Source organism: Periplaneta americana, chromosome 8 (assembly GCF_040183065.1).
Source record: "Periplaneta americana isolate PAMFEO1 chromosome 8, P.americana_PAMFEO1_priV1, whole genome shotgun sequence".
NCBI classification, from domain to species: domain Eukaryota; kingdom Metazoa; phylum Arthropoda; class Insecta; order Blattodea; family Blattidae; genus Periplaneta; species Periplaneta americana.
In genome coordinates, this window is record NC_091124.1 from 20,831,095 (window position 1) to 20,847,755 (window position 16,661).

At 37.2% G+C, this 16,661-nt stretch overlaps 1 protein-coding gene across 7 annotated transcripts in view; it reads left to right on the forward strand.

Moving 5' to 3' along the window:
- LOC138704550 (protein phosphatase 1 regulatory subunit 36-like) overlaps positions 1–14,450 on the forward strand; it is a 74,454-nt gene extending 60,004 nt beyond the window's left edge. For all 7 annotated transcript variants that reach the window (XM_069832572.1, XM_069832568.1, XM_069832570.1 and 4 more), the window contains 3 exons: positions 3,986–4,231; positions 10,027–10,298; positions 13,994–14,450. In XM_069832572.1, coding sequence (XP_069688673.1) covers positions 3,986–4,231; positions 10,027–10,298; positions 13,994–14,372 — 897 coding nt within the window. In that variant the 3' untranslated portion in view covers positions 14,373–14,450. The remainder of the gene's footprint in view (positions 1–3,985; positions 4,232–10,026; positions 10,299–13,993) is intronic.
- Positions 14,451–16,661: the final 2,211 nt, after the last annotated feature.

Genomic DNA, 16,661 nt, shown 5'->3' on the forward strand with positions numbered 1-16,661 from the left:
TACCACAATGACTAGGTATCCATTGAAATGTTATTTCCTTTTGGAGTTCTTTTAGTTTACTTAGTTGTTTCTGAATTGGAATAATTCTATGTGCATATAGGTTTGGTACATATTTAATTATATTAAATATAGCCCCCCCTGGAGTCGGTAAGTATGCAAATAGATTTTTCATAAATTTGAGTAACACACTGAAGAGCAGCATCAATAGCTAGCAATTCAGTGTCAAGACTGGAGGAGGATGAATATGGTATGAAATAACTTTCCTGATATTTTTTAATATAATACCCTGCTCCTGATGTCCCATTATTAGGATTTAGAGATCCATTTATATAAATCTGAAGGTGATCCTTATATGTACTGCAGAGTAGTTCCATAGAATCTAAATTAAGAATGTATGGAGGATCATTCTTGGAATGATTTCCTGGAATTTGTATGCTATGTTCTGGAATCACCCATTTTCCATGGAGGAATTTCGTTCACAACTGGAGTTTTAGCAATGAGTGTGGCTGTGATATAGATTGGTATTTCTGGTGATAGGGTGGCCACGTTTATATTTAATAGTAGAGAATTCCTTAACAGGCACGTCCCGACAAGGGATTTTCGCAAGATTGGGACTTCTTTTCAATATAAATTCAACTGCCCTTATACAGGGTGAACCAGCCAGGGCTAGATTCCTAACGGCACTCACAATGGCTGATTCATATGTAACGACGCTACCATATACGGAGGATTCGTTCCGTACTTTTTGGTTAGTATTGCGTAATGATGTACTTACCGAATTCACAGTTCATGTTCGAAATAATGTTCTTGTGATATCTGGCAGGCTGCACATCTCCTGAAGACATGTCCAGCAACTCGCCGCAGTTCATTCTCCAAAATGGCTCAAATTTCGTGCCAGATATTTTGAGCTCCTCAATTGAATATGGGTTATTTGCGTAAACTTTACTTTTAACCACTAAGGTGGAACCATGCTTCATCACTATAAAAAATTAAGATGGGATCAAGTTGTTGTTGTTTTCTAATGCCAGGCGTTTGACAATAAAGTCATTTGACCTCTTGCACTCCAATATTTTTCAAAGATATTATCATGGTCAGCCACTGAAGCAGAGATTTTGAGGTGTTCCGAATCCATTTCTTGGTTTGAGTGAAAATGGCAAGCTGTAGCCGATTTAAGTGAACACCATATTTTAACGTTTTGGTGGCTACTTCATTCACACACAACCCCCAGAATGTCTGGAGGACCACACCTGCCGTTGGTCGACAGGTCCATTGGACCTAGCTGGGAGATCTTGTTGATCAGCAGCTTTCCCTCCTTAAGCCACTGGAGGACGATTTTAGTGCCATAGCAGGTCAGCACTAGGAACAGAAAAGTCGAAAGAGGAGGAAGAAAAGTGAAATGAACCCCTAGGCCTCGAATGCTCTAATGCCGTTGGGGTCGAAGAAAGTAAGAGTTCAGTCAGAGGACTGGATAGGAAAGGGTAAAGAGGGAATTAGGTATTGAATAGAGGAAAATTATACCAAATTCAGACATTAACTCATCAAGCTGACCAGTGCTAATTGATGAGTAGCCCCTCCCTTTAGTTCAGCTTGTAAAATTATGCTTACTAACAGCTGCACCACGGGAAGGTAGGGATGGGACATTTGATATTTGTCCAGGTTGGTTCCTTAAAGCCTTCAATGGGAAGGATTAATGGCTCTCCCCCCTGTATCCGACAGATACCCTTTTGCAGCAGGTGGGATCAAGTAGTTTAGTGCATAAAGTTCCGCAGTCTACTTATGACCATTACTGTTTGATCACAATAGTAGATTGTAGACAGAGAAGTAAGTCACTATTGTATCATGTGTTTGTTTGACCTATCTCAAATACATGACGAAAGAAAGGGGGGGGGGCATTGTGAGTTGCGTTACTAACATTTTCATTGCAACAGCTAATCCTTCCTATGGATTTAAATTAACCATTTTTGGCTTATATCTTAGTTCATTTTTCAGAGAAATTAATTATTTTATTAACATGAGTAATGTCTTTTGGAATTATTTTGAGGAGTGAGGCCCTCTCATTAATTTTATTGGGGGGGGGGGACGTTCCTGACTCTGCAAGTTGAGGAAACATTACCTGGTTGGGTTTTTTCCAGGGTTTTCCCTCTACTATTTGAAGTAGAATTGCTGGGTAACTTTCAGCATAGAACCTTGGACTCATTTCGCCATCATTAATTCACATATTATAATCCATACCATAGCCTGGGTTAGGGTGACCAGATGTCCTCTTTTGTTGTACATGTTCTCCTTCTTAGACCTTTGTCTGGGGTCCAGGCAGATTTTTAGAAAATCAAGAAATGTCCTCCTTTTCGTAACTTGTATGCCTGATATTTTGAAGTAGATTTGACTTCTTTTTCAATTTGCCTGTATATGGCAACAGCATCGACAGAATATACGCTTTCTGTCCTCTTTAATTTGACTTTCATATGTAGCTAACTCTTGCACACGTCCTGGGATCCTGTCCACATGGCGTAGGTCTGCGAAACGCTAAACACCACCAAGTACGATCAATTATAGCCACTGCCCTTAAAGATGCCAATTACAACACCTTTGAAGATGTACATGGTCTCTCCATCACTGGCAGTACAGGCGCATAGATATAATAGCTTTCAAGGAATCTACAAGATCTGGATTCATAATTGATCCGACTGTGCATTTCGAAACAAATGAGGAACAGCCAGCAGAAGTGGATAAGGAAAAAAATAATATCTATAATCCTACCATTCCCTATTACCTCCAAAAGTACCAGCTAGAAGAGCTTGAAGTAATCAGACTTCTGGTTGGAGCAAGAGGTACCGCTACTCTCTTCATGAAAGATGTGTTTAAGAGGTTTAGAAGACCTACATCTATTATTCCGATTGTAACTTTAGCTACATTGAAAGGATCAATTGCTCTCCTGAAACATCACCTACATTCGAAATGAAACCAAGTTCATTAGCATTCTTTACTTTTTTGTGACACTTGCCTCTCTAAAACTAGATATATTTCCGCTAATCACAAAATGTATTTGCAGCTATGTACTTGTAGGAGTTTCATTGTCAAAACAAAATCAATGGTTCACTGAACTTGTAAACATTTATATGGTTAAGTACTCTTTGTCCCTTGTGGCAGCTCACGAATAGTGAGAAGATTTGTAAATTTCTTTCATTATTATTAAGTTTTATCAATTATTTTGTAATAAAATAGATATTAAAGTACTTTTAAGTGTGATATAAGCCTCAATCTGTACTATAAATATTTTGTAATAAAATAGATATTCACGTAATTTAAAGTACAATATAGATCTAAGTCTAAATTTAAATAGCCACCAGCATAGCTCAGTCGGCTAAGGCGCAGGTTCCATCCCTGCTTGGGTCGATTACCTGGTTGGGTTTTTTCCAACAGTAAGGCAAATGTCTGGTAATCTATGACGAATCCTGGGTCTCATCTCACCAAATATCATCTCGCTATCACCAGTCTCATCGATGCTAAATAACCCAGTAGTTCATACAGCATCGTTAAATAACCAAGGAAAAATAAATAAATAAATCTAAGTATATAATATCTTCTGTCCTCTTTTTTTCGAACAACGTCCTGCTTTTTGAAGCTTTGTGTCCTCTTTTTTTATTGATGTGAATCTGATCACCCTAGCCCTGGTTAAGTTTACAGTGCAGTGTGCCATACTTGTACAAGAGCACGGCCATTCGGCTACTCAATCATTCACAGAATAGAAGTGGTAAGTACAATAAGCCTCAGGCTGCAGTGCAAGCTTTCGGGTCCCTCTTCCGTACAAGAGAAAAAAAAGTTGAGGGGGCAAAAAGTGCCTCCCCTCCCGAAATCGGCGCCAATGCGTGCAAGAATGTTCGCTTGCATCTCACGTACACTCAAATAATGATTGACTTAAGTATACCGTTCTTTTAGTGCACAGTAATTGCTCAGAATTGTTGACAGTACTGTTTTTAACCTGCAGATATTCGATATCCTGGTACAAAGACGGGGGGATGCAGAGACAAAACTTCACCATCCTCGAGTTCTGGAAGTGGAAAATAAATATCGTAGTGACTTGCGCATGCTGCGATCCATGGTTGGTCGGGAATATTGCATCCTGCTTCTTGGAAGTGGGAATCTGTTTTGTTTCCACCACATGGCCAACAGGCAGCACACGTCAGCTGGAGAACGAGATACTCGACTCTTTGAGCTTCTCTACCGCCTGTCGGTATGCAAAGATTTCTCACATTGATTATACTCATATCAGTTTAATTTTGGTGTTACGATTAATTTCGCATCCTTGTTTTTCCCAATAAGCTATCGTCTTTCTTTATGCAGTGATTTTATTCATATCTAATACCCATAAATCAATTCAGCAGGGAATTATACATAAAAACATAATAATTTTTATTATAAATTAATGGATTTTTATTTGAAAATATAAACCATAATGATAATTTACTTTGAATTTGCTGTAATGTTTTTGTCATAAAACTACGTCATTCCTCTCACTAAGTGTGTGGGGGTGGGGTAACTTGGGTACTGACTGTCACATAAAATTCAACCTCTTCCCTCTTCTCTCTTCTTTTCTTTAGCTTCCTCTTGTCCTCCTTATCTTCGTCCACACCTGTGGAATAACGGTCAGCGTGTCTGGTTGCGAAACCAGGTGGCCCGGGTTCGAATCCCGGTCGGGACAAGTTACCTGGTTGAGGTTTTTTCCGGGGTTTTCCCTCAACCCAATACGAGCAAATGCTGGGTAACTTTCGGTGCTGGACCCCGGACTCATTTCACCGGCATTATCACCTTCATATCATTCAGACGCTAAATAACCTAGATGTTGATACAGCGTCGTAAAATAACCCAATAAAATAAAATAAATCCTTATCTCCCCCTTGCATTGCCCTTGTTCTCCTGTGTTTTCCTTGCATTTTTCTTGTTCTCTTTGTGTTCCCTTTGTATTTCCCAGTTTTTCTTGTATTTCCCTTGTTCTCCTTGTATTCCCGTTGTACTCCTCATATTGCCATTGCTCTCCTTGTGTTCTCTTTGCATTTTCTTTGTTCTCCTTGTCTTCCCGTTCTTTTATTCCCCTTGTTATTCTTGTCTTCTTTTTTTCTTCTTGTGTTCCCCTTGTTATCATGTATTCTCCTTTTCCTTCCTTACCCTTGTTCTTCTTGTCTTTCACATTTTCGCCTTGCCTTCACTTTTCTCTTCTTATATTCCTCTTATTCTTCTTTCATTCCTCTTGTTACCCTTATCTTGCCCATTTCCTCCTGGCCTTCCCCTTGTTTTTCTTGTCTCCTCATTATCCTTGTATTCTCTTTGTTTCATTTCTCGCACCACCCATACGTAATTCTTTTTCTTCTTTGGTGGGCTTCTCCACTCTTCAGTGGTTGCCCTGTATTCCCTTCCACCATCCTTCTCGATCCCACCAATCCTCCTCCTGCATGTGTCGGTCCTTCATCATTTGCATGACACCGGCTTTCCATGTTTTTCTTGGTCTCGCACGCTTCCTCCTTCCCCGAGGTGACCATTCCAAAATAATCTTGGCCATCTTTCTTCTTTCATCCTTTTCACGTGGTCATACCATTGAAGGGTTCGCCTCTCGATTCTTTCAATTACCGACTCTTCCATCTCCATCATTTGCCTCACATCCTCATTTCTTCTCCTTTCCAATCTGGATACTCCAGCATCTCTTCTTATTCCTTCCATCTCCGTCGCTTGTATCTTACATTTCTGACGTTCAACAAGTGCCCATCCCTCTGCCCCATATGTTAGTATAGATTCAACTATAGTTTGTAGAATTATTTTCTTCATTTGCTTGGAAATGTACCTATTCCACAGTACCCCATTCAACATCTTTATTGCCCTCCTTGCCAGCTGCACTCTATGATCTACATCTGCTTCACAACTCCCAGACTCGTGGATAATAGATCCCAAATACTTAAAATTTCTCACAGATTTAATTGTTCCTTGCGGTAGAATAATATCTCTTCCACTATTGCCCATAACGAGGTGTTCCGTTTTATTCATATTAATACTAAGACCTCCTATATCAAAGGCTTCCATCAACTTCAACATGAACTTAGCATCTTCACGGCACTGAGCAATTAATACCTGGTCATCTGCAAATAGAAGAGAGTGTATTGTTTCATGTCCATACGTAATTCTACGAAAAGATATATAGCACAGTAAAGCTATGCACCTGTCGACAGGTGATCACACCTACTTGTAGTTCTACATAAAGATATGCAGCACAGTAAAAATAAGCACCTGTCGATTTCTTTTTTTCATGAATTTATTTCGTGCATAAGATAGTGTAAGATATGAAATGGTATATATAGAGTGATCCATATTCGTGTTAAACATTTTATTTATTACATATAAATGACATTACATGAGAGGCTCTAATTGCAAGTAGCATGAAATGGTGGTCCAGTCATTAGGGTTACTTGAACTTCAGCATTTACAATTCAGGTGAGGCTGAATGTTCTGACTGCCCTCACCAACATTGCAATCGCACATGCCCATATTCCTCTTGAATTAGCGCTTCTAAAGTGGTCACATCCTGGGGTTCAATGACGTTCCTTCAAGGAAGCTTCACAGAAAAAGCTCAACGATGTAAAATATGGGCTTTTCCACCTCCACTCAACATTCCCAGGGTTTCTGATGATGTGTCCAGGAATGCATGGGCAAACCATTCCCGTGTTGTCAATGCAAAATGTAGTGGTGCAAGTTCTGCATGAAGTGCACATTGTTAGCATTCTCCCAGGCAGATTTGATGACATGGACAAAATTCTCCAGCATGTCCAGATATCTTTCTGGATTCATCATATCATGAAAAATGTATGCACCAACAAGAAGTTCACCATCATGAATGACATTCCACACAGTGATCAAAGAACTTGAATATAATTTTTAAATTGAATTGTAACAACTGTGAGTTACAAAATTGTTTGATTCAGGTATTCAGTTGTGGAATATCTCTTACCACATCAAGACATTATTCTACATCTTGCCATTACTTATCCAACTTTCATTATTTACTTTCATGTTGTTTTATGGTCTAGATATTAATGTAATAACTATGTAAGCAATTGTATTCAATTAGAATTAGAGTCTGGCTGGGCGGAAGAGAAGGCCTACTGGCCTTAGCTCTGCCAGATAAAATAAATAAATAAATAAAATTAAATATATTCCAGCATACTAGAGTCGACGGCGATTCGGAAGGCGGTAGTCTGCTAGTGTTTGCGTCGAGAGAGACAGATAGAGCAAGGCAGCGTACAACATTGCCACATTGTACTTCACGCACGTGCAATACAAATAGCGCAGGAGAGAATTTAAATTATCAAAAGACAATAATGACCTTAGCCATTGATCACTGTAAGTATGACAACAAACAAACCCCCTTTTCTTTACTAACAATATTCTTTGCACTGTTCTCAATCCCACACCACATGCTTCTGCAGTCGTTTCTTGCGCGTTGGAAACATTGTAGCCAGCATCAAGATAGTGGCAGCTTTCTGCTCGTCAACGTTTTTAAAATAATTATACACCTTAAACATTATTTTCCGCGCCTGCCTGTGCAATATTTGTCTTTTTACAGTCCCTTATTCGATTTATTTATCTTACACACATGCAGTAAATATTAGTTTTACTTATTCATTGTATTGAAACACTTACATGTGAACAAACGAACTTCGGATGTACTTTTTACTGACTGATTCCAATTGGTTCTACTGTACAAGCTTGTGACGTCACATACCAGAAATGCTACGGCGCATATAGCAGCTGACCGCCTTCTGAAATGCCGTATAGTCTAGTGCTCATATGTTAAAATCCTTCACACATCTCCAGAAGAAGAAATCTAGAACTGTTGCCTGGCAATTGTAGAGGGCATGTAATTGACTCATCTTGACCAATTCATTGTCATGAATTCGCTCATTAAGAAACTACCATATTTTATCTCTTCTTACTCCATTTGGTTACTTTCCTGTAGTTTATTTACAGACTCACAAATTCTATGGTGTGCGTTAAAAAGGGGGTAAGTCAGAAAATGGTGATTTTGGTATACTTCACATGATATAGAAGGCATATGTCTGTCCTCTTCCATAATGATGTAGAGCGTCAGACTTCCAGCCTATCATAATGCTATTGGTCCTCATTTCAAACTTTGCTTTTGCTCTACTCAAAACTTGCAATTTATGACTTATGGCCTTTTTACCGCGTACCATAGAATACAGGGTGTAAGTACAGTAAAACTTTATTAATCCGGACTAATTTGAGAGATAAATTGACCTGTTTAACGAAAGTCAGGATTAACTGAAAGAACCTAAAAGCACAGTAGAAAGAGCAATAAAACTCCGTTTATAGCAACAAAACACGTTTATTATGGTGTATTTAAAGGGCATAGGTCTAAATACATTATACAGTAGCTACAGTAAAATGTAAAGCAATACATACAATGCAGTACATACGTGATACCCATAATAAATGATGTGCCTGATGGACCTGGCCCTGCATCACTCGAAACTCTTGCTGCGGACGTTGGTTTGAAATACATATCTATAGGTATAATATTGTAATTATTGTAATTCCATAGTTCTAAAGTCCGACTTATCGAGGTCCAGATTAACGAGGTTTTACTGTATCAGCTGCTGCACTGTTTAATGCAGACGTGGGCATTTAAAGAGATGCGCCGTACTACTCTGCTGCAACACGCATCACCTGTTAATGTAATACTCAGCGGTGGATCGCGTGAAGTATTGAAACACGGAAAGTTAAGTCATTACGCAGGACAAAAAGATACACAGTTTTCTACAAATGTTACTTTTATGAATAATGACAATGAAAGAAAACATATTTTCCAAAACAAATACAAACTATTTTACAAAAAGCTGAAACATAACTTTATTTCTAATTTAAACAATTACTGTAAAAACCTTATAAAATGATATAAAACGTACAATTCCACAACAGTTAAAAAGTAATGCCATAATCTGAACCTATTTGTTTTGAAAGGGCATCAGTCACTAATTTGCATCCTTTGAAAATAAAATTAAGAAACTAAGGAAAAGTAGATTCTTAACAAAATATCAAGCACATTACCAAGAAACAGAAAAGCAACAATTAGGCTATTTTTTAAATTCTTACTGTAGTTCTTTGTTGTTTTTATCAATTTACGTCAATTGTCTCATGCCCTTAAAAGAAAGGATTCGTTTATTCTTCTTCGTCACGTAAATCAGCAACTGTTTCAAAATTTGGAGTTATGTCAGACATTGCAATTGTGAGCTGATAGAATACATTTTCGTCTGAAATGCGTGATCTTGATTTGGATTTTACAATGGCCAACTGAGAAAGAAACTGTACACAAATAAAGGTTGAGCCAAGCATAGAAGCAATTTTCATAACAAAACTCCGAAGATGTAAATATTTTGCTTTGCAAAGTTGTTTAAGCTTATATACATCTAAACCAGCCATATTTGTGCACTTGCACTTGGGGTTTCGCGGCCAGACGCACTAACCGTTACTCCACAGGTGTGGACTACTATTATTATAAAAAATAAAATAAAAAAAAATTTGTTCCATTAAAACGAGTCTTTGTAGCATAATAAGCACCTAACGCTTTCCCCTTCTTCGCAACAAAAGAATTCATTTTCCCATTCTTTGTGGAAATAATATTTTTGGACTTTACTTCAGGAGCTTCCTTAGAGAGCGACACTTTTTTTAGTGAAATCCACCTCTGACTGCCAGTATAGTACTTCTATCGGTCGGACAGGTACCCCAGCTAGGGGTGTGGAGGGAGAGGGATCACGTCCTTGCGTTCGACTCCGTTTGACATGTACTACTGATGCCCACGTCTGGTTTAATGCATATGGTTTTTCGAATGTTAATGATTATTTATAAATAAAATTTATTTTCTCCTATGTAATTCACTGGGTGTTAGTAAGTGTTAAATATGCTTAATGAATATGTTACAATTTGACAAGAAATTTTATAATAGTTCCTTTCGTTATATTCTTCTAGGCGCGGGTAGTTTGGATTGCATTGCGTAGACGATTCAGTAACTTGATAGAAGAGGAACTGAACCGTCTGTTTCGAACTGATGTATTCAATTTGATGAGAAGACAGATACATCGTTTTAGCACAGCGGGATTGGCAACTTCTCACGAAAATAGTATTCTACATGGTACGGGATTGGATAAGGCAGTGCTTCTGGGAGAGTCTCCTGCATGCTTAGAATTGTTGAGAGAAAAAGATTATCGCATGTTGGGTATTGGTTATGTCAACTTTGAAACGTAAGTTATTTGTACTCATAGTCACTTACGCCTGTAAAATGTGTATGATCTTTTAGCTCAACTGAATCGAAAATGAGTCGTCCTCTAGTGACATGGTTGAGACATGCCAATTGCTGAACTATGGGCAGTGTGACGCCAAACTTGTGATAAGACAAGTTTCTGTTCGTGTGTTTATCAGTAGAGTAACCACTGCTTTAGTTGAGCAGGTATGGGATGGTATACAGTACCAGGAAGAATTTTTATTTTTGGTTTAGCATACTGGCAAAAAAAAATACACCCTGATATGCCATACCGTCTCCTGAAATATTCTGTGTAGAACTGTTCAACATATTACGTTCTAAATCAACAAAATAATTTCAAAAATATTCAAATACTCATTCAAGGTGATCTCATTTCTCTCTGCTGCAATATTTTTACTTACATCTATCTTAAGTCTTCGGAGAGGTGACATAATATGGGGACGGTATAGATTTCTTCATTCTTTCCAGAGAGTAGGCTATCTGGTATTAATTTAATTTTCTAGTTAACCATGTTTTCCATTACAAAATGTATAAGAGGTTTTTTTATTTACTTTAATATATTCTATTTCAAATTGAAATATACCGAAAGAGTAAATCAGTAAAGAGTTAGTAATTGTGTCCACACCTGTGGAGTAATGGTCAGTGTGTCTGATCGCGAAACCAGGTGGCCCAGGTTCGAAACCCGGTTGAGGTTTTTTTTTTTTCGGGGTTTTCCCTCAATCCAATATCAGCAAATGCTGGGTAACTAACTATTGGTGCTGGCATTTCACTGGCATTATCACCTTCATTTCATCCAGACGCTAAATAACCTGAGATGTTGATACAGCGTCGTAAAATAACTCACTAAAAAAAAAAAGTAGTAATTGTAAATGATAGAAATAGCATAGAAAAAGGAGAAGGAATTACTTTGAGAATGACATGGATAGGAGAGAAAATGATGAGCAGAAGTAGAAAATGAAAGAGGTAGAATTATGGAAGCATAGGATGCATAGAAAATATAGAAGGGACAGGTAGAAGAAATTACATGGAAATGAGAGGACATAGATAATGAATAAGAGAAGATAGGAGCCACCAGCATTGCTAAGTTGGCTAAGGCATTTCCCTGCCGATCCAGAGTTGCACTCGGTCGCGAGTTCGATCAATCCCCACTTGGGCTGATTATCTGGTTGGCTTTTTTTTAAGTTTTTCGCAACGTAAGGCGAATGTCAGGTAATCTATGGTGAATCCTCGATCTCCTCTCGCTATCACTACTCCCATCGACGCTAATTAACCCAGTAGTTTATACAGCGTCGTTAAATAACTAAAAAGATGGAGAAAATAGCAGTTTCGGTCATGTAACGTGTAAAAAGATTAAAAGTAGTGTAATGAGAAGGAATGCTGGCCCATATACGAGAATGTGAAGGGCCAACAGAACCGAATATGTTGTGGAACAATAAATCATATGTATTCTATTGTCCCCTTTAATCTAGCCAGTTTTATTATTTCCACCCTGTGTAAAAGACCCTGAAGTAATGAGAGTAGCTCCAAATATTCTTTCCCAACTAAAGCACTGAGAGTTACTCTAATCTTGTTGTGGAAAGACGCACTTCTCTTCTGTTTGCTACGTGTATTTATCAGTAGAAATTGAAATTCAGTGTCAAAGAATGAGTGTTAAGTAATAACAAATTCACAAAGTACAGATCATGGAGAAGAGTGCAAAAAAGTTATCCAAATTCCCGTACCAAGTAGGGAAGCAATTCATAACGTAGTGAGAAAATTTCACACCATTATTTCCATATTAAATGTTAGATTCTCTGTTTACATCCTTGCGATTTTTATTCGTGGAATACTTATGCAAACAATCCTCGTTCTTTTGAGGATTAGAAAGAAAATATTAGACAAGAAATTTATGCCATTCCACAGGAACAACTTCTTTGTGTGTCAACGAAAATTTTTGGAAGTTGCGAACTTTTTTTAGAAGCAGAAGGTCGGCACTTCCAGACAGTGATATATAACACAAAGTAAATATCGTTGGATTAGACACAGTGGTACAGAAGTATGGCCTTCTCGTTCTCCCGACATTACTCCATTAGATTTTTTCATTCAAGCCTATGTCAAGGACACTGTGTATTCCACCAAGGTGACTGACCTCAAGAACTTACGTTATTGCATTGTGGAAGCAGTAACAACTATCACACCAGATATGCTACAAAGAACCTGACTGAAATTCAGCATCATTTTGGATATTGTTTGTGCTATTGAAGGGGCTCATGTGGAAACCTACTACCCATTGTTTTTGTGAAATTGATTGAGTTGTACTTCCTAATAATCTAAATTTAACAGAAGGAATACTGAAATCAGAAGTAAACACTGAAATACTGAAACAATTGTCTTTAGAGACAATTAATATTAGGTACCCTCCACAAAACTGGCTTCATTTATACACCGACGGATCCTTGATCTCCAGAGAACAAGGTGATGGTGCAGGTGTTACGTGCTGTCTCTTCTCACTGTATAGATCACTTGGATATGGAACAACAAGTTTTGATGGTGAAATCATTGCAATAAGTGAATGTCTCAGGAATCTTCTACGCCACATCAATAAATTTAGGAATGCAGTTATATTGTCAGACTCCAAAGCAGCTATTCTATCAATCGTCTCTAAACACAACCTTCATCTCAAACAGCAGAAATAACTGAAATGCTCTCTCAATTAATATCACTCAATAAAAGAATTGTATTCCAATGGTTACCATCCCATTGTGGAATCCTGGGAAACGAGAATGCGGATGATTTAGCAAAGAAGGGCAGCACTGCTACTTACAGATCTGTTACTAAATCTACGTATTACTCTGTGAAGAGATTTATTAAATCTACATACTTAGACTTCAACAAACTAAATTTGATAACACAATCCCAAGGGAAAAAATGGAACTCTCTGCATCAAAATCCACAGTTAATTCCCGATTTACCACGAAAATCGTCTGTAGCTGCATTTAGATTGGCAACAGGCCATGATTGTTTGGCTAAACACCTGCATAGAATTGGAATATATCAGTCCCCTAACTGCCCATTGTGCAACTCAAACCAAGAAATGGATTCGGAACACCTCAAAATCTGTGCTTCATTGGCTGGTCATGATAATATCTTTGAAAAATATTGGAGTGCAAGAGGTCAAATGACTTTATTGTCAAACGCCTGGCATTAGAAAACAACAACAACTTCCTAATAAAGGTGACAGAAATGCTCGCGTATTTTCCTTTTTCTTTTGAGAGGCAGTTAGTATCATGAAAGTTCGAGAGAGCTATTCGATGTTATGAAATATATAACTCCTTTAACTAAATAACAAGATAAACAAGAAACTTTACAAATTAAAACATTTTTGTGTAGTATCAAATTTTTGCTCTTTCTCCTCTTATTGAATATATCCCTGGTGAGAAAATTAACCTGTATGTGCAGACATTTCAATCTCAGACTACGGGCAGGTCTGTTTTACGTAAATAAAATAATCTGCAAAAATGTTACATAAATCTTTCCTTATAAGGTGATGAGAGTTTTTCCTAAACATGCCGCAAAATTGTTAATATTGATACATTGTTTTGTTTCCTTATATTGGAGTTTTATGATACAATTATTTTCGCACTCTATTTTCCTAATGTCCTCTATTTGTATATGTCTTTCTCTTTCTTTATACAGGAAAGATCCGAGAATGAAATTCTTTGAGATGTTGTATGACAGTCCGGAAGAAGATCTGGTGCACAAAGGTATCACTATTGGAATACTTGGACTTCCTCGTGTTGACTTCGATATCATGTTGGCTGAAAAACAAACTACCATGCTTCATTCGTCTGACGTAAGTTTAACTACTATTGCTTCGTATCTTCATTCCAAAGTAACTGTTACCAGTCATGCAAAGAAGCACCCCTTCACAATTCCTGACCTGGGTGAAGAAGAGCCAGTTCCTGATAAGTTTCCTTGTGACAACATACCTTCTTCACCTGACATTAATCTTTTAGAGAGAATAGATGCAAAGCATATCTGGAAGATGAATAAAACACATCCACCTATGTACTAACACTTCTAAGTTCAGATATTTTATGTAATTTGAAAAATGGAGTCTACAAATAAATCTTAGAATTTTTTGAAATCTGAAGTTACTATTATTTTATTGTTGAGAATGCTTTCCATCCTAATTCTTGCATCATGCTGGTGGTGGTGGTCGTGGGAGTGGCATTGGTGGTGGTGGTGGCATTGATGGTGGTGGCAGCAGCAGGGCAATAATTAGCCAACTACCACCACCAATCTGTCTTCACGAATAGAGCCCTTTAACCTGTCTCATTCTCAATGTTGTGAGGGTTTCGAGCCAGTTTAAGAGGACAAGGTAGTCTAGGTGTTTTCATAATGTGCAATGCTGATTTTAAGTGATTATTTCTCCGAAAGTATAAACTGTGTTAATTTCAAATTTTTACATATTACTCTACATGCTTTCAGGATTATATTGGTGCTTAGTTTGTTATATTAACTGCTATGATTGAGTTTTAAGAAAATTGTATTCAAATGAAAGAAGAAAAAAAAAAAAAAAAAAGAAAAAAGAAAAAAATTGTTAAATTCATGCACCTTTCTTATTTAACACAATATTATTAATGTCAAAGACAACTGTTATTAACTTATAATCACTAGACTTCGGATTTTAGGTAAAAACCTATTTTAATCCTTAAAAGATAAGTTCATAGAAACTTGCAAGTACATGTTTCATATAAAACTATGCCTAAAATTGGTATTTTAATAGGACCTAAAAATGCCTATTTTGACCTATTAAATATGTTTTATCTCTAATAGGTCAAAATATCCATTCTTATTTCGAAAATTTGTATTTAAAATTCCAAAAGTGTTCCTGGTTCTGTTGGAAATAAAGTACGGGATAAACTGGAGCAAGTTCTGCAGAGAAATCTAGGACTGAAGGACCTGCGTACTGCTTCAGATATCCTAGCAGGGAAGAACACGGATTCACAGTGTAACATTCCTGTCCGTCTAATTGAAATATGCTCCTGTTACTTCAGTGGATGTGGAGCATTCATTTTCAGCATACAAATTTGTGTTCAGTGACAGACGGCATTGGTTTTTAGTTGAAAATTTAGAAAAAAGTATTAGTAATTTATTGTGAAGGTAATTATGGACATAAACGGACAAGGCTTGGTAAAAATTGATTATATTTGACTTGTTTGTGTACTGAATTTCACATTTAATTGTTTAGTTTAAGCCTATGTATAACTAGTTAGATATTTGTTGTTCTTGTATTTTTAGTAGTAGCAGTGGTAACGGTGTATAAGCATTTAAAATTATTAAATTCTAGAAGTGAAAATTCCTGATGATTTGGAACATGTTTTTAAAGAAAATATTATTTTTTGTTAGAGTCTATTTTCAATTCTTTAGAGACTATGTCCTACACTTTTAAGTCTATTTTAGTCACCTAAATTACATTTTAACGACCTAAAAATCCGTACCCTAATAATCACAAACAACACTTAAACAATTAAAACACAAAAAATACTGATCAAATTAAAACGGGTAGAATACAAATTCAAAAGATCCGACATTCAGACCCAACTCGTAACAATATATAAAGGTACGGTCACACGTCGCTAATTTTGCTGCGCAACTTTTGTACTGGAGCTGCAAAAGTTGCGTGTCGTGTTCACACGTAAGCCAAAAGTAGCGCGTGCTGCGCAATCCGAGTGCAGCAGAAGTTGCAATTGGAGGTTACGAGTCTGTTCACACCTGAGCACAGTATACTGTGACCTGAGAGGATGGTTCACACCGTAAGCAACGGTTCACACACAAGGCGCTACTTTTGCAGCCGCAGTCTTGCTGCAGGTTTCCAGTTCCGTGTTGACTTCTCAATATACATTTTGTGGTTATGTTTGCATTATTATGAAACTAATGCGATAACTTACTTATCTATTGCTTTTCTGTCCTAACTAGTATTCAGAAATTGGCATTATTTTTACTATAAAGCTTTTAAAAATGCCTATATACTTGCATGATAACATTGATAACCAACAGCATATTCACGTAATCAATGTTGGCAACCCTCCTGTTTCAAACTACGCTACGGAAAATTAAAAAAAAAAAATGAATTATATCGTCAGCAAATATACTCAGACTGTGTTGTACATTTAGTAACTGTTACAAATAATTTATTTTCATCACATATAACATTAAAATATATCCAAACAATAAAAGTGTCATTGGCACATTTGGGTGGCGACACTGGTCGCAATCGCAGCAAAAGTTTCAACAAAACCAAAGACGTTTTATAGTTTAACCCTACATCTAGACTTCTATGATCTAAGCCTAGACTCAC